At 40.9% G+C, this 23270-nt stretch overlaps 1 protein-coding gene across 16 annotated transcripts in view; it reads right to left on the reverse strand.

The window, feature by feature from the left end:
* The window catches only part of nrxn2b (neurexin 2b), a 633241-nt gene that overhangs the window by 349815 nt on the left and 260156 nt on the right, over positions 1 to 23270 (reverse strand). For 14 of the 16 annotated variants that reach the window (XM_053860768.1, XM_053860772.1, XM_053860771.1 and 11 more), the window contains 2 exons: positions 13264 to 13565; positions 1738 to 1761 (listed from right to left, as the gene is read on the reverse strand). In XM_053860768.1, coding sequence (XP_053716743.1) covers positions 1738 to 1761; positions 13264 to 13565 — 326 coding nt within the window. The remainder of the gene's footprint in view (positions 1 to 1737; positions 1762 to 13263; positions 13566 to 23270) is intronic. The other 2 variants (XM_053860769.1, XM_053860762.1) reach the window with 1 other exon arrangement.

Genomic DNA, 23270 nt, shown 5'->3' on the forward strand with positions numbered 1-23270 from the left:
AGGTTCATATCAGCTTATTTTCAAATCTTTGAAAGTGGATCATCAACATTAGCATTTATTATTACTATTATTATTATTAAATTAGGTGTTATAAAGTGTCCCATTAAGTTTTTTTTTTTTTTTTTTTTTTTGATTCATGCTCATTAACCTGCGTTTTGGAAATCCAATTTTATTACTGGTACCATTTAAGGAGAACACATTTCACTGTCATTGACATTGGCATAAAAAACTAGAGAGGCACAGGCTGTGTCAATCCATCTGTGCCCACAATTCGGAAGTGAGTATTTTTGCCTCTTCAGTGTGTATTTTAGGGCACATTGATTGATGGGCAGATTACTGCAAATGTCATTAAAGGTGGCCAAATATTGACCCAGTCTTTACTTAAAAGTGCTGGTACCATATATACACAATTTTACTGTCTGAGATTTTAGCGTTTACTCTTCAGCCTAGCGCGGTTCTTCTTCTGTACTTCTGGAAAACTAGCTTGTTGGACAGTGACTTGTGCTTGGGAATGGTCATTACCTGCAGCAAGGAGGCTCGGAAAATATATGAAAAGGGACAGGTGAAGTGACAGGTGGAGTGAACCTGGTCACCATCAGATCTAGGAATTGTTTCAAGGATTCTTTTATATTATTTATATTAGGAGAAAGGACCACTTTCTGTATTTGTGCCAGATTGGCATTCGGATCCAAGAATTTTCGTGGGATGGATACTTTATCATTGGATGCTCGGATTGGGGGTGGCCTGAAGCTGCTCGGCCAAGGTTTACGCTGACTGAGTGCTTTTCTACTTTTGAAAAACAAACTGCTTTCTGGTGTAATAAAACAGTCCTAGCAGCATGAATCACTTGTCACAAGATGTCCAAGTCACCAGTGAATTGGTGACAATTGATGCGTCGCTTCTCGCCACTTCCTGCACTGCTGTGTGGAGGTTTTAGGGAAACAACCCATTTGTGTCATTAAACCAGTTGCGTTTGAGCCACTTTCACCAAATAGACTCTTTAATAAGTGTGGGCGAGTCTGTTAGTACGATGGCCAGGTAGAGGGACAAATCCATGGAGACTATAAATCAGCAAGAGACCACTAATGGGATCAAGACCTCATTTGAGCCTCTTTTAGAGAGGGCTGTGCCCACTAAATCTGGAGTTGTAAATAGTGCTCATAAAAAGTGTAGCTGGCAGGCAGAAACAAGAGGCAGCTGCCCAATTGTCCCTTGTATTCCATACCTATATAACTGTTTTTGTTTTGAGTATCAGAAAACTGCTTTAAAAATGCATCTGTGTGCTCACCTTTTCAGGGTTCTGTTAAGAAAAGTAAATTAAAAGGCAACAAAGGTTAATAATAATTAAGAAAATAAATAAATAAAATAGTGATTTGTGAAGATATCTTTTTATTCTTCTTTATTTCTTCATACGGATATTGTTTGAAGAAAACAACCTAACACAAAAAGAAAAAACTGAAAAGAAAAAATTGACTGAAAGCAGACCTCTTGAGTTGAAGGAGGGGAATAGGGTGGCGGTATTTCAAATAAATTTAAAAATATATAAATACATATAAAAGGGTGTAAAAAAAAAAAACAACAAGAAAAAAGAGAGAGGTGAGTTTTACTGTATACCTTGATGGCGCATTATACTTGGAGTTAAGCAAACAGAATAGAAGGAGGAAACGAAAAAACCCAGGGCAAACCAAAGTATAAGACAATTAGAATGATATCTACCATATAATGCAGTTTGTTTACCATAGCGTGTCCAATGCCTGCGTGCTTCAGGAGAAAACAGGGGAAGGAAAAGGAAAAAATAAAAGTAAAGATGAACCTTAAAATCAAGAAAATGTACCTTTGGCCCAAAAATGTGGCGATAGAAGAAAAGGTATAGTGCCTTAAAGAAATGCCAACTCAACTTCTCATTAGACATTTCAAAAAAGTTTGAATTGAAAAAAAAAAAAATATATATATATATATATATATACATATGTATTATATTGTCATGGCTCACTAAAGGCCGGGATAGAGAACAGCCTCACAGAGCATGGATTGGTTTTGACAATATATGAGTCACGGCTCCTTCAGCTGTCACAAAAAACGTTGTACTTTGCACCATAAATGCAAGACATAAACATTACGTGCCTCATTATCGAACAGTCTATCAGGCTTAAAGGTCCTGAATCCAAATAAAGAAATAAAGAAACCAAATGCGAACATTTTGTTTGATTTCACTTCTCTTATGAGGAGTCAGAAAAAGATAAGTTGGTTAGTATGTAAGTAGGTTAAGAGAAAACAGATGGTTCACATTCCGTGAGTGACACAGTGTTAGTCATCAAAATAAGAAAATAAAAAAAAGGAAATAAATCATCAATAAAAAGAATCACATTGGAGGAACTCTGCAGTTGGTTGTTAGTAAACGAGACAAGAGTTAGCGTCGACAGAGGAATTCTGGGTAGTTTCAATGGGGATGTCTTGTGCGGGTCAGGAAAGAGGGTGCGTATAAGTGTTAGTATTCACTTTGGGTGGGGAGGCTTGTCAGATCAGCTGTCTTTCCTGGCTCAGACTCATTTTGAAATTGGAGAAATTGTGTGTGTTTTTTTTTTAGTTTTTATCAAAAATCGCCAATCTTGGTTAAATGGCATGTTGTGTAAAAACAATCCAGGCAAGAGTAATAACTAAACAAACAGTTATAATCTTCAACATATTACACACACAAGTCGGTTTCCTGTTAGGACATAGTCTTTAGCAAGAGTTGAAATACATTTTGTAAAGGTCATTGACACACGGAAAGACAACCAAGGATGGTTCGGACATCAGCAACCTCCTGAAAAAGACAAACATTTTAGTAGTTTAAAGCATTTCTCAACACTGTTACAGCACATTCACTATTAATATTGAAATTTTTCGTGCTACATTGTAATTACTGAAATCTTAACTCAAAATAATAACAGCTTTTTCACATCATTTTTAGTTGTATAAGGATAAGACAATCACAAAGAATATGACTAAAAGAAAGCGTTAATAGGGGCAGTGTTTACTTGTCTGAAGCAGGTTGCGCTTCATGTTTTTCAATTTACACTTGATGGTAAATTATTGTTTGCCTATTGTGGAGGCTGGAGTACATGATCCCACGTTAGCGTGTGGGCCCACAAGGTAAACGCAAACAAAGTCCTCCATATCGCACGCAGACCCACTCTTTCATTTAGGGTCACCGTCACAGGCAGCCGTTCACCCACTTGGTCTAATGACTCCACTTCAGCCATCATTAAGCTCCAACTGTGGGTGGAATTAGCATTCCCACCGCAACAAAAGCGTCTGATACGCCACAAATAATTATGATTAAGAGCTCATGTTGAATCCTATTTGAATAAAGGCAGCGGGGCGCTTAAGTCGTATACATGTTTTGAGTTTTCTGACTTGTTATTGGCTCACATGAGAAACTGATACTTTGTTCAAACAGGTATTTGTGGTATTTATTGCTTCTGACCCCTTTGAACTTTGCTATTTTTTGTAGTGTGCCTCAAGTGTCGACTGTTGGTCCACAATTTTTTTAAATGCAAAGCAGTATTTGTTAAAAATGGCAGATATATACAAGTAACATCTGACTTACAACCAGGATCAGTTAGTCATATTGGACGTCAAAGTCGAATGCCATTCAAAATAGCCAACGCAAGGGTTATAGGTACTGCTGTAGTGGTAGATCTCTGTGTGAGAGTGAGATGCTGGGATACTGTGCTACCGTAACTGTCGCACACATCTGCTGGCCGTGCTCAGAAGTACGGGTGGACGTAAGTCGAGCAGGTCATAAGTCGGATGTTACTTGTATTTGAAATGAAGGGGAAAAAACATGTTTTGCATACTTCATGTCTACAATGAAAGCTTCAAGTTTGCTATTCTGTCAGGGTGGAGTTTGAACACTTGTTTTGACTTGAAATATAGATAAGTATGTTAAGGCATTTACAAGGTTTTAGTGAGGTGTTAATGACTTAAATCACACCCCCATTCTGTCAATCCTTCTATAGTAAATGTTCAATACATATGATATAAAGTGGCAATATTTAAAGTGAAAAAGCAAATGAACACAAGCGGTTGACTTTTATTGCTCCAGAAGGCTTCCCCCCAGACCACAATGGCTGTGACAGTTAATATCTACACATCAATTGACTCAGTGATGCAATACACCGTGTGGAGAATGCGGCGCACACACATGCACAGGTTTATTATACCATCCTCGTGGGAACTGCATTGACATAATGCATTCGCCAGCCTCTCACCCTATAAGCCTAACCATCAAAAAACAAATTTAACCAGGACTCTGACCCAAACCTGCGCCCAATTGTAAGGAACTACTTTTACTGACTTACTGAGTCTCTAAACCAAAGTCTACTTCCCAATGGCAGTATATTACGCCACAGGAGTGAGGATGGGTTGACCTGTAAAGTCCATCAACATATCGCCTCCTACAATGAGCCCGTTGCTACTGTACGCCTCAGCTGCAGCAGGATCGGCTGGCTTGTATAGATGTATCATCATTAAAGAGCATTGCACGTGTAGAGTAAAATAGATAATGTAATATGAGGGCACCAGGGCACACAAATATGCAATGATACAACATGAGTTTTGTAGCCAAATGCCACACCAGCCGCAGCACAGAGCGACATCTGGTGGATTAACTGCAGCGTGAGCATGGCGAGACGAGTGGCTTTTGGACAGACTGACAACTGTCTATGCCTAAACCTCTTTATTTAACAAACAGACTTTCCAGTGTTTTAGCAATGCCTTTCACATTTTCTAATTCCGCGTTGCGAGTAAAAGTTCAGCGAATGTAAACTAAGCCTCCACAAACACACAAGATAAGAGAGAAAAGTGGAGAACTAAACAGAGAGCTGACAACCAGACCAAAGAAAATGCTGGCAAGAGACCGGAAATAAACACTGTCAGTGCATGTCCCCGGGATACGCAACTACACAAAATAGACACCAGTCCGTACGGTAGACTTTAAATCCTTCTTTTTATTTCTTCCACCTCGGAACCGAGCCCTCCAAAAGCCTGGAGCTCAACATGACTGACGCTCCTGCTGTGAGAGATGCAAATAGTCTGCGTAATTGTTCAACTTCTGTTCTTGTAGTGGTGTAAACAGTCAGACAACGCATGCATTTAAAGATAGGACACACAAAAAAACTATGACATAATACCTCAAATGTACTTTTGTTGAAAGTTCTCTTGTTCCTCTTATGCATCTCCAGGTCAATATTAATGGCAGAGCTGGGAGATGAGTAGTGGATTGTGCAGCTAAACCAATATTCCGGGGATTGCAGCATTTTTCATGGTAAACAAGAATGTCGAACTTTTGCACTCCATTGAGGACTTTTTGAAATAGCTATGATGTGGAAATATCATCCCCGCGTGGGAGTAATTCAATTCAAACCTCTGTTCCTACATCAATATTCTGGTGCGATTTCAACTGGGTTGTGAACAGGTTCACTTGTCCAGCACACAGGTTTCTCCGTCGAATCTAAAAAGCAGGTCTAATCTAAAGGTTCTCAGTGCTTGTTTCACCATCAACATGGCATTAATAGGGTGGTTTTCTGAGAAACAGAGATGCCATGAACTCGAACACTCATAAATCATTTTCCCCTCCTCTATTGTCATTTAATGGGGGCAGCACCCTGAGCAAAGGGGGGACCCACTTCCCTCCTCTTTGGCAGCTCCTATAGCTCTCAGGGGTACCATCAATGTTTTCCCTCACCAGCAGATACCAATTTATCTGTTTCTCTCTCTCCATCCCGCCCTTGCTAGAGAAGTAGCTCCCAATAGAGGATGAGTCCTGAAATGGGCCGTTTCGCCTCTGCAGACTGGGACTGGACCGCATCTCGTAGGCCACACCAAATGTCACTAGTTAACATGACGAATCGTCTTTTAAAGTTGATGTGACTTTGGAGGAATTGAATCTGAAATTCTGCCTTTGAACAGCAACAAGCACGATGGACCAAACCAAAGCTGACGGCTTATAATGTAACTCTCAACACACACACACACACATGAAACAACTACATCTATTTGAAAAAGTCATGGACTCCCCCAGGTATTAATGCTGTGTCTGTAGCTGGACACATTTCTGCATGTTCTCCCCGTGTGCGTGTGGGTTTTCTCAGGGTACTCCGGAGGTACAGCCCAAAGACATGCTCACTAGGTTAATTGGACCCTCTAAAATTGCCCCTAGGTGTGTGTCTGTGTGTCCCCTGCGATGGACCTGTCCAGGGTGTAGTCCCGCCTCTCACCCCATGACTGCTGGGACAGGCTCCAGCTCTCCCCGCAACCCTGGACAGGACTAAGCAGTGGTAAAATGACAACGTATGTATGTGTGTATGAGCTCTGTGCTGTACTTTATGCTCCAGTTATCTTATCCAGAACTGATATTCCTTACGTCATCTACAGGGTCAACAAGTGCTCCAATCCCTCAGTGTCCTTTTTGCCTTCCACCTGTTCGAACGTGCGGATGCAGCGTAGATTTGTTATGCGTTTTTGGACAGTGGGATGAATAAACATGGAGACAACTGTGACTGCAGTGCTAAATGAGGCTGATGATGAGGAAGGGAACACAGGAGAGCTGCGCTGAAATGCTAATCTGGTGCAAATGCGATGCAAATTTACTTCATCTCCCCTATAAATGCGGAGCATTTGTGTTTGTATAAATCACGCTGACTGATGGTCCAGCATGAGAGCTTCGGGAAATCAGCGGGAGGAAGCTGCTCCCGAGGTTTGGACCTTTGGTCGCGAGGCATGGTGAGCGATACAGTGACCCGTAAGCACATCCATTCACACACACACACACACACACACACACACACACATAAATTCTCTGTGTCTGGCTCCAATCCGCTCGAAGCATGGCTGCAGCACATTAGGAACATTTAAAATGTCATTGGCAGTAAAATGCAAGTGGATTATAAAGGCGTTAGCGAGTCATAACGTACATCAAACAAATCCCTTCCCAACAGTGATTGACAATTTCTGCCATGAAAGTGAATGTTGCTGGTCATTATATGTATGTGGAGCACGGCAACTCTGTTGCTATTCAGTCATTTAAATGCCTCAAGGGTTTGACTCTAATGAGGCGGGGGGCGTTTACATATTCCTCCTTAATGCTGTTTCCATATATATTTGGAGATACAGTACTGAGAACTTTTGGCCCTTTTTTCCAAACCTTTAAGAGGCTTTTATTTCAGGAGTCTAAATTTGGATATTGTACCTGACAAATAAATATAATCTAATATCAGAACAAAAAGTGAATTATGCTCATACTTGATATATCTCATTTTAATGCAAACTGAAACCAAATCTAATCAGCTAAGATGCAGTACTTTGGGAAAGCACAAATAAAACATGCAAAAAGGCCGGTTTTTATCAGTTACATAAAGGTGCGTTACAAATACTTCAGTTGTTTTACAGTCTGTGAAAGGTGAAGGATTTCTGATGTTCATTCCGTCATCGTCTGAACACACCTGCCAGTTGCTCTCATGTGGACGGTTATCTTAAGCGTCTCACCATGGCACAAGTGTGAACTTGAAGATAGCAGTCCGAATATTTTGATGTTCTTGTCCAAGTTACACCTTCGCTGTCTTCTCCTGTCAGTCCCCGAGGTGTCTTCTTTCATTGTAATTTGAACAAACTCTAGTCTGAGAACCCCCAAAAAACCTCACATTTGTAATGATAGAGCAGTTTTAAACTACTTTCATCTGTTGGACATTTGCCTCCAAATTTACTTCAACACCAACAATGGGGTCCGATAGTGAATTGGCAAAACTTAATTCATTAGACAGCACTCTATCTCTAGTTGTGGGCGGCATCATGTTCTTCTTACTCCTTCTCTGGTTTCATTATTACTGCCCTTCTCACTCCATATTAAACTCCTCTCTGTCCTCGCTCATCTTCACTCATATCTGCCCAGGAAACATTAGCATTGAATACACCTCTAACTGGAGTATGAAAACATGGCCCTCAAAAAAAAAACCAGACAATGTGACTAGAGTCTGCAGAGAAACCCTGGGCAAAACTAGCTTGCATTTCATCTGAAACAACAATGCACTTTTCAACAAATAGGAAGGAGGAATTTTCAATTAAACAGAATTAATTTCCCCAAAAGCACTGCTTTATATGCGGCCTGTGTGGACGCACTGCTAGAACGACATTGTCTGTTGATTGTGAATACACAGCAAGCAGCAATTATGTTTGGAGGACATGCATGGAGGCTTGAAGTCTGTTTGTGTTTGTGCTCAAGTGAATAATTGTGTTTGCTCCATCGTTTTTATCTAATAGTGTCAGACGGCTTGTAAAGTGTGTGTGCATAAAGTTTTATGATGCATTCTCGGAGTGTGAGATTCAAAAAGACCAACACAGGCGTCACGATTCATTATGTTCAGTAGTATTTTTGTTTGGAAAGGGCTGGTATATGCAGTGGAATAGAGGTCAGAAGGATTGCCATAGTTTTGAGGATTATTCATACAATTCATATTGTTTGAAGCTAACATGAGTGACCAAGGCAGATTCTATTCCGTGGTTTACATATAAATCATGTCGCTTTTTCTATTGTCATTCATTGCTCAAGTCATTCCCATAATGTTCCTGTTTCCCTTTCACTAAAAGCATCGTCAAGTACGGTTTTATAGTGAAATTTTCCCAGATTCATGTCACTGACTTCCTGTCTTTTCTCGAAATGGATGCAGTGCAGTTTGGAGCTCTGCAAAAAAAAAAGAGACCCGTCGCTGACTTGAATGAGAGTGGAGGGCTGCCACTGCGCAGCACATTAGAGAGTATATATTTCACATGAGAAAGAGAAAGTGTGGCAATAGAGGCTGCAACAAGCCTCATTTGCACGGGAATGGTCAGTCCAGTAAAAACGTGGAATACACTGGCGCCACGGCAGGTGAACCGCGCTATAGTTAGGGCTCTGTATTTCAATGAAACCTCACCTCATCGCAAAGTAAATAATGCATGTCATCTATCATTTTGCTTGCTGCATGTTAAAGAGCACGTTTTTCAGGGAAACATCTCGAAAGAAACATCTTAATAACTGAAGTCTGTTGCTCGCGGAACTTGGAATGCACAACGCGGAAATTGTGGATTCCAACCAGGACACACTGTATGAAGAGACGGACCACTGCTGAGTGGATTCTCATGATTAAAATCTACTGTTTTTATTATCACTAATTCAGTAATTGTAACGTTGTTCCCATCTGATTCATTGTTGCTCTATGTGCGTTCTGTTTGCTGCCACGCCACTGTTCCAAAAATTCTGGAGGAAACCCGACATTACACTTGCCATGTATATGCTGTTGTTCCTTTGCCAGATGTTGTCCATTCAGCACATATTTGTCGTAACACAACGCCACACAGAGGTCTGGCATGTGCACTGCACCGCCCTCTGACGTCTTCAATGATTTTATATGGATGAAGAATTATCCATGACAAGGCAGCACTTTCATTGAGAACGTGGGGACAAACCTTTCTCACCTAATATAAGTTACAGTACACTTGTAATGTGGCTGACTGAGTCAACAAACAATGGCAAACGTCCCCCTGTGTTGTTAGAAGCCACCTTTATTTACTTCATTATTTTATTTATTTTTACTTTTATGGGTTTTTTTTTCCAGAAATCAAAGTGGAACAAAAACAATTGCAGAGCTTGTATTGCCATTCTTTTTCTCCATCTTTTTTGTTTCTGGGAGTATTGCCCTGGAGAATGGCAGCAGTTACAGAGGCAGTTTGAATTCATCTAAGCAGACAGGAAATAGAACTTCGATTGGTTTCTAACAGCTCTCAATGCCTCGCTGGCGTGTTCAACATTGGCTGCGTCCTCTCAACAGCCTGTCATCTCCCAACAGACACTGCCAAGAGAAGAAATAAGATACGCGGGTGTTCTTTTATGTCTGTATTCCTTGTTTGTTAATGAGACGCACGACAAACATTTCTATTCACAGATGACAGAGGGAAATGAGTTTTTTCTGCGGCCACTCCAAATCTAAGAGCATCTGAGCTTAAAGAAGCCCCAGAGAGGTTATCGTTTGTTTTCAGTTAAAGACGGAAGCCAACCATAGCTTTTCAAAAGTCGTGTGAAGAACAACCTTGTGCTGCAATGGGTTCAATGGGTGCCACAAGGACCAATGTACTGTAGGAACCAATCCATCATGGCAAAAGTTCTGTAACCGTCCTGAACCTTTTTGTTTTCTATGTCATTCCTTTTCAAACCTTGATGCATCGATGAGACCAGTGGAATCAAAAAGCATTCACACTTTACAAAGCAAGTAAAATATCAGAGAGACAGCAGACTGGATGTACGCCGATAACTTGCACTACCCATGTTAATGTTCCAAAAATGTCCTCCTCCATTATTATTATTATTTTTTTTTTAGATATGACGAATCCTTCAGCAGTATGCAAATTGTTTATAGTATACTGTATGTTATCGACCATTTGTGTTCTTTGTATTGTCATTGCAAAAGCCATTTGTGGATGCCACCGAATAGTAAACACCACAACAGTATTGATTTGTATTACACAGTCTTATACGCATCTATTTTCTGAGACGACTTCCATCATGTCTGTGTTCTCTGCTGTCAGTTTACACAGCATCTGACCCTGATGGCTATTGATCAGTCACGACCAGCGCAAATCGAGAATGTCAGAGAAGAAACGATCGTCTGGTGGTTGTGCAGCTCACTGAGGAGGGTTGGAGTGTGTAGCCAGGGTGCTACTTTCTTGTACTGTGGGCAGAAACACTGTGCAAGGTCAAGGGAGGTGTCCTTCCTGTCAATCTTTTTTTTTTCTTTTTTTTTTTTTTCCCCACAAGGATTGTGGCCAACAAGCGAACGTGCAGTAAGGTAAGCAGCCACGAGGGGGCGCTCTGCTCATACACTGCTGTTTAATCCAACATTAAGCTGGCAGCTTTGTGTGAGTGGACCTGGTTTAGCTGTACTTGTGAGGACCAGTTCTTAGAAACACACTAACTTGTGAGGACACTTTGCTTTGTGGAGACATTCCTCATGATCACCACAAAGTTTAGCCTCAATATGAGAATTAAAACTTCAAAATAACCAGATAAGAGGGTTTAAGTTTGGTAAAGATTCCTGGTACATGTTAGCTGTTTGTTTTGGATGGTTAGGCGTGGAAGTCAATGAAATGTGCCCAATAAGATAGTGGTGCAAGTGTGGGTGTTTGTGTGAGCACGCGTGAATATGCTGAATATAACAAGGGAGTCAGACTTTGGGTATGACTCACCAGATGAGTAAAGGCATTTGTGATGTCATGTAGACGTCACAAGGGAGGCGTAAATCCAGACTTATATGAACTAATATATCAATGGAGAATTCATCATATTTCATAAAAAAAAAATAATAATAAATAAAGACTATATAGTTTTATTTATTGAGACACATAATAGACATTCATTATTTCAATCACTTTTTTTTTTTTGTTTCTCCGTTTACAGATGGATGTAAATATGCTGTATGTAAATATTGTATTGTCATAAAACTGGATCATTCTCACCAATGGCACAAATGAATCAACGAGCCGCTGAAGAATTCAATGGAAAATCTGCTGGTGTCAGCAAGTGTGTAAACGTCCAGTTCATCTCTGAGTGCGCGCGTGAACAGAGAGCTGGAAGTGTGCAAGCCCTCATCGATTAGACCAAGAGTAAACATGGGTGTGAAAGGTGGTCAATGTCATCGACAGCTGTCTACGGCAGCCTCTCCAAAGGAGGGTCTCTTGGAAACCCGCAGAGCTCAGATATACTTTGCCTGCCTGGCTTGTCAATTAGAGCGGCCCCCCGGGGTCCTGGTGGAGCGGGATCATCATGGACCGAGGCTGCTCATTGGCTGGTTTTCGTGGTGGACGTTGTTTGACATAACTGCCGTTTCGGTCATTGACTGTACTTGGAGATGAATGTTGGTCATTTGCAGGAGTCAAAGAACTCATTCGCTCAGCAGTTTTAAGCATCTCAATAAACACTCAGAAAAGTCACTTACATTAATGGATTAAAATGGGTTTTCTTTGTTATACAGATCTTTCCTTACAGTGAACTTACTGTGAATATGAAGTGCAACACACCCAAACAATAATCATTTTGAATTAATATTACCCTCAATATGTATTGTATTTGCCATTCAGTTAAATTAGAATAATGGGAATTTACAGAATGTACAAACTCCACACAGACAGGACCCAGAGTCTATAGACAGTACGTGAACTGTAATGGACCACAGTCTGTCAAACTGTTTACATTAATACAATGAATCATTTGACAACATATCTAGAAGGCAGATTGCTCATACAAAAATAAATAGAAAATCTTCAGTAATAAATGTGTATTTTGAGTGCAATATAATTACCATTAATTTCTTGTGTTTTTATGCCGCCGGAGCAGGTTGCATTACTCATCATTAAGTCCGGCTAACCATTAGTTCTAATTATATTTAACCACCAAAATAGGATTCCTAGTAAGAGAAATTGATCGTATCTTTCTGCAGCTCTCTCAAATTACCAATTGATGACACAGCGCCTTCGAAGAGTTGCGTGCTTGACCAATTAGTTTTGTTTTGCTGTTCAATTATTAGGAGGACGCACACGTACACACCACTTTCTTTTCCCGCAAGCGTTGAAGTTGTATTCAAAAAGCTTGGTCATTTGGAATAAACTATGGTTTCAAAAGTTTGGTTAACTTTATACAACAGTAATTCTCAGAACACACTTATTTTCATAGCTGTAATTATTTGGTTTAGACAGTAAAAGCAAGTGCAGTTGTCATGAAGCGTTTAACAATGTCAAATAGTAACTATGAAACATATTGTTCAAATACATCAAATTCACAAAAGAAATACATCTGTTTCCTCCCCAGCTAGAGCATTTTTTTTCTTTCACTAGAAGATTATTTTAACCTTCCAAACTTACAGTGGGAAACTCATGTTTATCTGTCACCGTAAATAAATATAAAGACATGAAATGCTTCAAAATGTTATGTATTTTTCTTTTCTTCAGTTTGCCTTATTCATTTCTAACACTACTACTACTACTAATAATAATAATAATAATACATTTTAAAGATGCAATATTATTATTGTCAGGCTCAGTCCTTGGTACGTCCTGAAAAACAATGTTAGGTTAGTAGTCAGAGTCGACAGCAGAGTCTGGCACGTCCTATTTCGAAAGAAACAGAATCGATTATTTAAAATATAAGAGAGAGAGAGAGGTCTCTCCTACAGCATTTTTACAGAGATTGCTTACCTGGCGCAGGTTGCGAGTGACGCGCACATCATGCCAGGCGTTGTCATTGAACTTGCCGTTGACCGGCTCAACCAGAGCCTCAAAGGCTCCGGAGCCCAGGTTGATAACCAGCCAGACGGCGCCACTTTTGAGCGACAGGTTGACATAGTCGGCCGATTTGCCCGTGTGGAGCATCAGGCCGTTGCGCTGCAGTGTTCTGAAGGACAGTGTGATCTCGTCGGTGCTGCTCTGGATGGGCGTCAGCGACAGGTCGTAGCAGAAGAACTCATTTCCCTTGAAGGTGGCGACAGACTCTTCCTTTCCTGAAAAGACAAAAGAGAACAATACATGAATATGTTGATCCTATTCAGCTGCTCTCCCAAACTTCAGAAGTCAATGAACTTTCGTGAGCTTGAGTCATTAAAACAGTCACAGTAGAGTTGGGATTTTTGGCTCTTCGATGGCAGCTGGATATTGCTATTTCATTCAAAGAACAAAGGTAAAGACAAAAAAAAAATAAGAAGAAGAGTGGTCGAACGACAAGTGAAAAACAACACTGTCGGGGTACGTTACAGTTGAAGCTAAAAGCAAAGCTCACAATTTCTACTGTCCTTCTCTCACTATGTTCACCAACTTCGGGTGGTAACCAAAGGAGCAATATTGGCTAACATGAGTTTTCTCCCTACGGTGGTTGGACTGTCATCATGAAGACACTCTGTGTAAGAAGTTCCACCACATTGAATGAAGCAAGTTGAAGGGGCCTGGGCATCTTTGTAGGTCCCCCTTTCTTTGGACCCCCACCATGGGTCCAGGAGTCATCCTAACTTTTCCATCTATAAGGAGGCTCTGGGAAGACCTCAGTCTTTCCCAGAGGAGCTGGACAGGCTTTCTCAGGAGAGGGAAGTCTAGGCCTCTTTGCTTTGCCTGCTGCTCATGTGACCTGACTTTGAATCAGTAGTGGAAGATGGATTGAAAAAATGTTATGAAGATTATGAAGACTGTAAAGTACTATAGACTATAGTAGTAGTAATAGTATATAGTTTATTTGGAAAACATTTTGAAAATGTATGTTCTAACCTTCAAAATGGTTCCTTGTTTCAACTCCAGGGTACATGCAAGTCTGCAGAAACTATATAGCAAGTATGCATCATTAAAAATATGTTCATGAGAGTACGAGAGACTCACACTGGATTCACAACTGGATCAGGGATTAGGCCACCTTAAGTTAAAGCACCTAGTGTGAACTCATTGTCAAGGGTGTCTTGTGTGAAATAAAACGACATTCAACCGAAAAAAAAAACAGCTGGATTAGTACAAGAATCCAGAGAGAAAAGTGACAGATGACTGAACCTTAAAACTAGATGGAGCGGATTAAAGGGGGAAGCTAAAAAAAAGGGATAAAGCTGTGAAGAATAGGAGAGAAAAACAACTTTTGCCTGTCAGCCCGGGACACCCTGTCTCTTCCTGCTGCTGATTCGCGCACTGCTAGTCACAATGAGCAGATTGCACAATGGACACTTGTCAAACAGCAGCAGGTGAGGAATCACGGTTCAACTGTCAAGAGAGGCACAAACTCCTCCGGCTGTCACAACAGAGAGGCAAATGTGGCACTCGCAGCTGTGACAAGTCAATCACGGGATCTGGAGAAGTCACTGGGAAAATATATTTTTGGCTTGGAATAGGACCACAGAATTCATTTGTGGACTGAAAAATATGAGCGATGGATTTATTGGTGTGCTTTTACTTGGTTTTAGAACATAAATGAAGGCAATGTAAACTAAAAAATAAATGTAGTGGAGAGAAAACAGTGTTTCACTTTTTTTTAGTCAGACCAAACTACAAGTAACATCCTACTTAAGACCTTCTCGACATACGCCCACACGTACTTACAACGACAGCCATCTTATTTATTTATTTGTTTTTAATTCAATGTCTGGCATCGCAGCAGACATAGCAGCCCAGCATTGCGTACGACAGTTACGATTGCGATCTACAAGGATTGATCGTAAGCTATTATGAATAGCATTCGACTTATGTCCAATCTGACTTATGACCGGTTGGTCGGAACCGATCCCGGTCGCAAGTCGGATGTTACTTGTAGTTGATTCCACAGTCATGTAGGTAAGATGACAGAAATTATTTTGGTCAATACTCTGGATAGAACATGACAATTCATCTTAAATACATCTCAATACGTATAAGTCTCCTGTGAATGTGCTCAAATGTAAGAGGCACGTGGCTTGTGTTGTGAAAGAATATGTCCTCCTGCTGAGATTTCACCCATCACCCCCACTTGCTGAGCATCGAAACTATCTGTCTGCAAGGTCAGTATAAATTAACACTCGTCTTCCTGATGTGACGCAAACATCCATACATCCCCGGGGTGAATACCGATTGAGGAATCAGCTTCAGGTAATGTGGTTTAGTGCTGAAACAAGAGGGGCAGAGTCCCCGATGCAGTAGTTTGTCCTGAAGCTCCATTAGGGGTGGATCACCTCAAGACCTTCAGACATTCTTCCTAGGTGGTAAAAAGGGCTGCGCACAGACAGTCAGCCAAAACCTATTGAGCAGGCAGATTTCACTGCCTCAAGGGACTAGTAATGAATTGTGCTTGTGTCTTCTAACAAGGTTCAAAGTCTCATCCGGGAATTGTGGATTGCGTCAGTAACTTAACTGGAATTCTTATCAAGGACATGTTTGTGATACATTTTCTCTTTTGTTTGACACTGGAGCAGGTAAACAAAAGTAAAGATTACTTCTGTACGATCTTGCCACGGTTAGAAACCGGTCAGCGTTCTTTTCATCTTTGAAAGGGCCACAGGGGCAGCCAGACAACAAGGTGCAGAGAACATCTCCACACGTCTGGGAACTTGTCTTGATCCCTCAATGAGAGCTGGCAAATGCAAGCAGGGAAAGGAAGCCTCGGAGCTCTCTGGTAAAAATGTCTTTCTTGCGTTCGAGATCAAACTGTTTGTGTTTGGTGCTCACTTGAAAGCAAGCGGATTCTATTGCGGGTAAAGCTCAGAAATGAAGGATGAATAACATCAGCAGTCAGGGAGACAGCCACTTAACAGATCATTCCGGCTGGAATTTAGAGCAATCTCAAGTCAAGTGTGAGGTGGTGGGGGGGAAGGCATCAGAGGAGAGGGGAAGAGACAGAGAATGGCACAAAGAAGCAAGAGAAAATCCCCACCAGTGCAGCCTTCCGGCAGTCACTGTGTTGCTGATGTAGGAAGAACAAAAGCGTAGCAAATGGACCACAGCAACTGTTTTCAATTATGTATTAAGTTGGACTCCATCCCGAAGAACGGGGCTGTTAACTGTAAGCAACAAACAGCTTGAAACTGCTTGAATAAGATTGGCAAGATTGAGACTGGCACAGCGAGTATCAAGAACTGTACCACACGGAATAGTGATATACCTGCTTCATGTATATTATGTTTAGTACGTGTTGTATTCTTTCTACTTTCTTAGCCAAATATGAATAATATCTGTATCTGTATATAATCTTGAAAAGGACTAAGCGGCAGTGAATTGAAGATGTATGTATGTATGAAAATATGGGATCATTTTAATCATTTAACAGAACTATATAGTGGAACAACATGATATTTATTTTTTGAATAAATAAATTGACAAGTAACTCACTAACTATGCAACGCTAAACACAACAAAGCAGTAATGCCCTGCTACAATCATGAACTTTTCCATTTTTTTCTGGGAACTGAGATGTGAGGAAGGCTGCTCTCAGAGCCATGAACTGTTTCTAGAATATGACTTTACAACCTCAGCTCCAGCAAGCCGTGGTTCCCATCCCTCTGTACAGAGGTGTGGAACACTGTTCAGATAGTTGAGGAGATGCATGACACTGAGGCAAAATGAGAGACCCCCGGCTGAACTCCAGCTGAAGTATAAATCATTCTTCTTAAGGCAACGCGGCGTCTGTCGTTTGTATTTTTAGCCATTTTCACATCACATTTTGAATATCAATGGGTTACAGGAAAAGAAGTGCAAATGAAAACACAAAAAGCCAGGAAGCTCAAGCTGAGTATTCCTGAAGTCAGAAATAGTGTGGCTTTTCAGGCTGAGGTAGATGTGGATTAAAAACATCAATGTTTTGGGTAAGCTAAGCTATTCCTGAATCAAACTCCCAGCCTGCTTCCGCTCCTGGAGTTCTGCTCTCATGCTGAGATGTGACACCTTTGTTAGAGCTACAAAACGACAACAAAATCGTTTTAATCCCTCAGGATTAGAACTTCACCTCACTCCTCCTTACTCCTCACTTACTTTAGTCAAACAGTTTTTCTAAGAACTATTTTCCGAGTAGGCGTAGAAGTAGAGTTCACATGGCAAATGAAGTTATACTGAGCTTTAAAGTGTTGGTAGAATGGTTTTGATCTCTGTAATTTTGCAATATGATGATGCGATACAATATAAATAAGCCAGCCTGTGCAGTCAGAAATCAGCGACGTATTTTCACTGCAAAATCTGGCTGTAAAGAAGAGCTCTGTGGGGCAGAGGCCGGAGACCAACCGCCATGTTGTGACATCAGTGGTGGAACGCTCTGTGCCTGGCTCACTGGGACACACGTCTGTCAGAGGGGCTCGAACACACCGCTGTGAGGAGAATGGACTCCTTTGAACTCTCAAATCCTGTGAATGTGTGCTCTAGCATCATACATGTGACTCATTTATGGTGCCAAAATGGCATTGTGAAAGGCTGGAAGCGCATCTGAGCCTCACTTTCCTGTCTCCCACATCAGCAATCTGGGGAAACTCTTGATTTCCATGTATTTTTAGGTTCCAACAATTTGTTTATTCAGAGAAGAAGTAACAAACAAATTTCCCCATTGTGACAACAACAAAGACTAAAGGAAATATTACGTTGTTAGACAGTAAACAGTGGAAGCCTGCCCTCACCTATACTGTAATACACGCAGTAAAACTAAAACACAACTACACACTGAATAAACTAGAGACACTGAAATCCTCACCGCGATGGAATCTTAACTGGAATGTAAAAAATAATTTTGATAAATCAAAGGTACACATGATCTCGGCATTAGCCTCAGTAGCTGTGTTGCATCAGAGCCTACCTTGGCTCCGGCCTTGGTGCGCCGTCTAACCATCAGCGAGGCAACTGAATTCTTAAGTCCACTGAGTGGAATGGATCCGAGCCGCCAAGTGACTGCTCAGTGAACGTTCTGTCCTTAACTCCCTCTTCCTACCAGAGCCAGAGCTGCCACCATTGTAGCTAGGAAAGCACTCCAAAAAAGGTAAATCGGAACTTTTCTGTATGAGGTCCGCTGTGTATTTTAATGTTAACTGAACTAAGCATAATCGCAATTATCACCATTAAAAGTCACTTGATCAATATAAGTTATATTTGCAAATGGCAAATTTTATTGTGTGTTGTGAAGACATCAAGAAACGAGAAATGCACTTCTGATTTTGGACACCTGAAAATGCAGCCCTTAAACTCCAGGTACAGAGCATCTGACATCTCACTACTCCAACAGCTCCACAAGGGCAAACACTTGCCTGAAGTGTTATCACCAGGGTGCAACGCCTGCTTTCAAACATGCTGACACACACAGCTGTTAAAAATATTTCAGCGTTTTGTTTTTGGCTGACTTTGACTGGTCTTTTCCATACAGACGGTTAAGACGTTTATTTGACACGCAGTGTCTTCAAGGAGTCTTATACTGCAGCTGGACACTATCTTGGCCCCAGCTGAATTAAAAGCCCGGCATAGTGGGCCGTAATGGTAATTACTCCGATGCTCCCAAAAAGAAAAGAAAATAAAATGCCATGAAGCAGACCCAGAGAACCCAAATGCAGGACACAGGATCAGAACTGGAACCAAGAACCAGAACATTAACCTGGCATTTCAAGTCGGGTTTTGAGAAACATTGCCTCCGCAAAGAAGACACCAAAAGTGAAACCATCCCACCATCTTTGGGAGGACTGCACACAAATGTCCCCCAGTGTCAATGATGTTTCCCCGATTAGATTACATATGGGGAGTAATTAGATGGCTCTCTGTTAATGCAACATGACAAGTGCTCGTACACACGAAAACAACCCAGAACCGACGACCACACACTGGTAAATCTACTCGTCACATTACATTACCTCAGTGTCCTTACACCCACGCAGACCCTTCTGCAAAGTCACCCTCTATTAGTTTCTGACAAGTGCCATCCACCCTGCAGAGAGAGCATCTTACAGCTTTGGATGGAGTGACTTAACAGCGAGAGCGGAGATAGCAGTGGGAAATGTACAGGGCAATAAAAGCTTTGATGCTGCCTTCATGAATCACCCAGGCCTGCGCAGTCTGAAGGCACCAGTTGTTCCAACTCACGGGGAAAAGGCGATGGAATGTCGACTGCTGGAGAAGCTGGATGCTTGTTGAATGTTCTGTCACGTAATAGAGACTGAACACTCAGGTAATGGTGAGACTCAACACTTAATAATAGTTAGACACAGACACAGCTGTGTTAAAAAAGTATGTTTAGTTTATAATATTAATGTTCATGACCAAGTATTTGCAAGGAACATCTTGTCCTGTCCACCTCGAGTTTGAGACATATTTACAGTACATTCATAGATTCCTCACCCACTGACATCCACTGTCACTTTAACTTTGTGAGGCAAATTAAACTGACAGTTAACACAAAACTACTTGAGTAATGGACACTTATATTTGCAATCCAGGAAAAACACACAAAAGTTACTTCTAGTGAAACATGTAATATTTCCTAATAAACCTCGGTGGCATTTTCTTGTCTTGTACTGTTTGGACTGTCATGGTCAATATGAATATTATGAGACGGTTTCATGCATTTATTTTATTTTATCTCTTTGCAGGATCTGAGACACTAAAATAACTCTACTTCTATTTTTCCTATGAAGCATTTCAGACAAAGGCTGGAGTCAAATACTAATAAAGCCCTCACAGTTTTCGCATCAGCACATCGATGTTATACAGTACAGTACATACAGCGTTATAGAGTACATACATTAGGCAGTTAGGGTGTTCCTACAGTACGAAATGTCGAAAGTTGGACTGTCAGTAAAATTTAATAATCTAGAATTTAATCTGGTGGGCGTTTCATAGTCACCGTCAGCTAAGATAACGCCTACTGTTCAACCAGTGAAAGAGTCATCTCATAGCGATGCATAACCAAAACCCGGGTATGGGTATCGCTACCATGAGACTCGGATCTGTGCATCCCTAGTCTCATGTGTTGAGCATCTTGTTAAAAGTACAATTAAAACTCCACACTCACATGCTCTGCTTTGGTGTCGACTTTCACACAGCGCAGGGCTGCAGTCCATTTCATAATGTTCCTTTCTCAGTGACATGCAAATAACGTCTATACCTAGTACTTTATAATGGATCAGGCTGATTCCCAGAACAATCCTCTCCAATGCAACTGGTAGCGGTATTGAAGTGGAGCAGAAGTACTCCATCGTGCCTTGCATCGCGGAGTATATTTATCACATAAGAAAAGGGTAGCGTGACACTGGAGCCGAGGACAAGCCTCATCTGCGTGAGAGTTGGCAGCCCAGTAAAAGTGTCCCGGTGACCCAATACATCACTGTCATCACTCATCTGTTGGGATACATATCAAAATGCCAGAATCCTGCTGCAAGAGTACACAGCCCTAATGATAGTTAAAAAAAACATAATAAATAAAAACTACCATTTAAAAAATTGGACAATTACAAAATACTGCGGTGAAACAATATGTCTTTCTCAGTGGACAGCTGTATTCCCCTGCCATGTTCAGACAACTCGTATTCGTGTGGAAAACATTAGGAGCTACATGTCTCAAGGCATTGACACAAATGTTGTGAAGTCAATACTTCACATCTTGTATTTGTTGAAAGTCAAGAACCATGCAGTTGGTTTACATCAACATTGGTGCCATCTCCTAAGGTACATGTTTATTTGGACCTAAGTCCTGATGCTTTCTGTCCCCTCATCATGATGACCAAACACAACGTGCCTCTAGAACAGTTTTTGGTCACAGAAATACATTTGGACAACATCCAAAAACATACTATGAAGACAGCAGTTCTCCTAGAAAGGAAATGGCTGAGCAAAAACGCAGTCACATCAACTGTGTGTAACAGTCACAACTCTGTCTTGAGTACATGAAGCGGGTGTAGGCAAGCAGGCGATTCTCCATGAACCATTAGCGGGACGTCAGCACCAACATGAAAGCTGACAGAGAACCTTGAAAGGACGTAATTGAGAGGGGACAGCCTCTCTCTCAGAACCTGACTAGTGCATCACTGTCGTGTCCCTCAGGAATGGCCATGTGAAAAGTATCAATACCGAAGGCTTGGCTTGGGGTATTATAGTCGGGGGTTTGTCTTGAAGATAAGTTGGCAGCAAAATAAAAGCAAGAACAGGAGTGCGTTAAAAAGCTGAATTTGTGTGTTGCCTGGGTAACAGTCCATTTAGTAACTACCATTATCAGACAGTTTCATGACTCCGTCTTGTTCCCACTTCCCTTGATTAGCACACTCTCTTCTGTGCCACACACTGTGATAATAGCAGGTGACTATTAGTAATAGAAGGTCACTGCTATTGATGTGGTGGGTGGTTCAGTCTGGGAGCACCACGGGGACACAAAGAAAATGTCAAAAAAAAAAAAAAAAGTGACAATAATGAGTGGCTTGCCAACATCTCAAGGATGGGCCCCAAGACAGCTAAAGTACATGGGAGCAGTGTTCACTCTCAACAGCAAGTGTTGAACCTATCATCTTGCCTTTTTACCACTCAAGGAACATCAGTCCGATTCATCTGGTCTTCCGGTCTTGGTTTTTTTAGGTTAAGGTCAGTTGGAAAATGTGAAGATTAAAATGTTTGTGAACTCTGAAATCTGAAAGAAGCACTCAGTCATGACAGCACTCTCTTATTAAGAGATAATCATCGCGTATGCTTCCATTTTGCTTATTAAAAAAAAAACAAAAAACAGTCCCCTTTGTCTTCGCCTTAAGAGATGGACATGGCGGCACTTTTAATCACAAGTTACTGTTGAACAGATGTGAATAGCTAATGTGTTTGTTCCAATGGCAGCGCGGTGAAATGCTTGCTCTCATTGTAGGAAAATGTTTTTGCCTGAGGAATTATCCATTGTAAACTCCGAAACTTAATATGTTAATGTCATAACCAGCAGTCGCAGAATACTTTGTTTTCACAATGTGTGTGTTTGTCTATGGACGTGTGTGTGTGGCTGCTTGTGGGTCTATTATTTTATTACAGCAGGTGAATAATGCAGCATAATTATATCTTTTTAAAAAACATAATCATCAGGGCATAATACATTTTGATGGGGAAAGACGGTGAGCAATGAGGTATTGATGAGACCTGAATAGGGATGAGATGCATGTGGACATGAATTAAGAATATGAGCCAACATCACTTCAGGCCTGTCGGCAATGCAAGAAAACTGATGTGGAGTTTTTCCAAGTTTTAATGCTTGATATTTTTTTAAGTTACATATGATTCAAATGTTCAAGTTTAAATTCAGCCGATTCAATAAAAGAAAAACTTTTCAATTTGCTAGGTTATTAACATCTTATTCTGATTATGAATTGTATTAACTACATAGTGCTGGGAGGTTTACTTTTAAAAATGTACTCCAGTACAGATTGCAGAATACATCCCCCGAAAGTACATTATAATGCATTCCACGATATTACTCGATGTCAGTAACTGATTACAAATACTTTGGATTACTTTACATATTGTCATGAGAACAACCAGATGTCAAGCTCAAGCCTCCCTGAATATAATATACCTAGGTTATAGAGAAGCAAAGACAAGAAATGCTCAAAATAAGTTGAAGTATACTTACGCAAAGACAACACATTTAAATGCCATATATACTTAATACTTAAATACTAAGAGGCAGAGATAACCTAGCATCATGACTAATTCATAGGCCTTTTTTTTAACCACCAAATAAAAACATGCTGCAAGGTGTCTGTGTAAAACGTTCAAGAATTAAC

Source organism: Synchiropus splendidus, chromosome 3 (assembly GCF_027744825.2).
Source record: "Synchiropus splendidus isolate RoL2022-P1 chromosome 3, RoL_Sspl_1.0, whole genome shotgun sequence".
In the NCBI taxonomy this organism is placed as follows: domain Eukaryota; kingdom Metazoa; phylum Chordata; class Actinopteri; order Syngnathiformes; family Callionymidae; genus Synchiropus; species Synchiropus splendidus.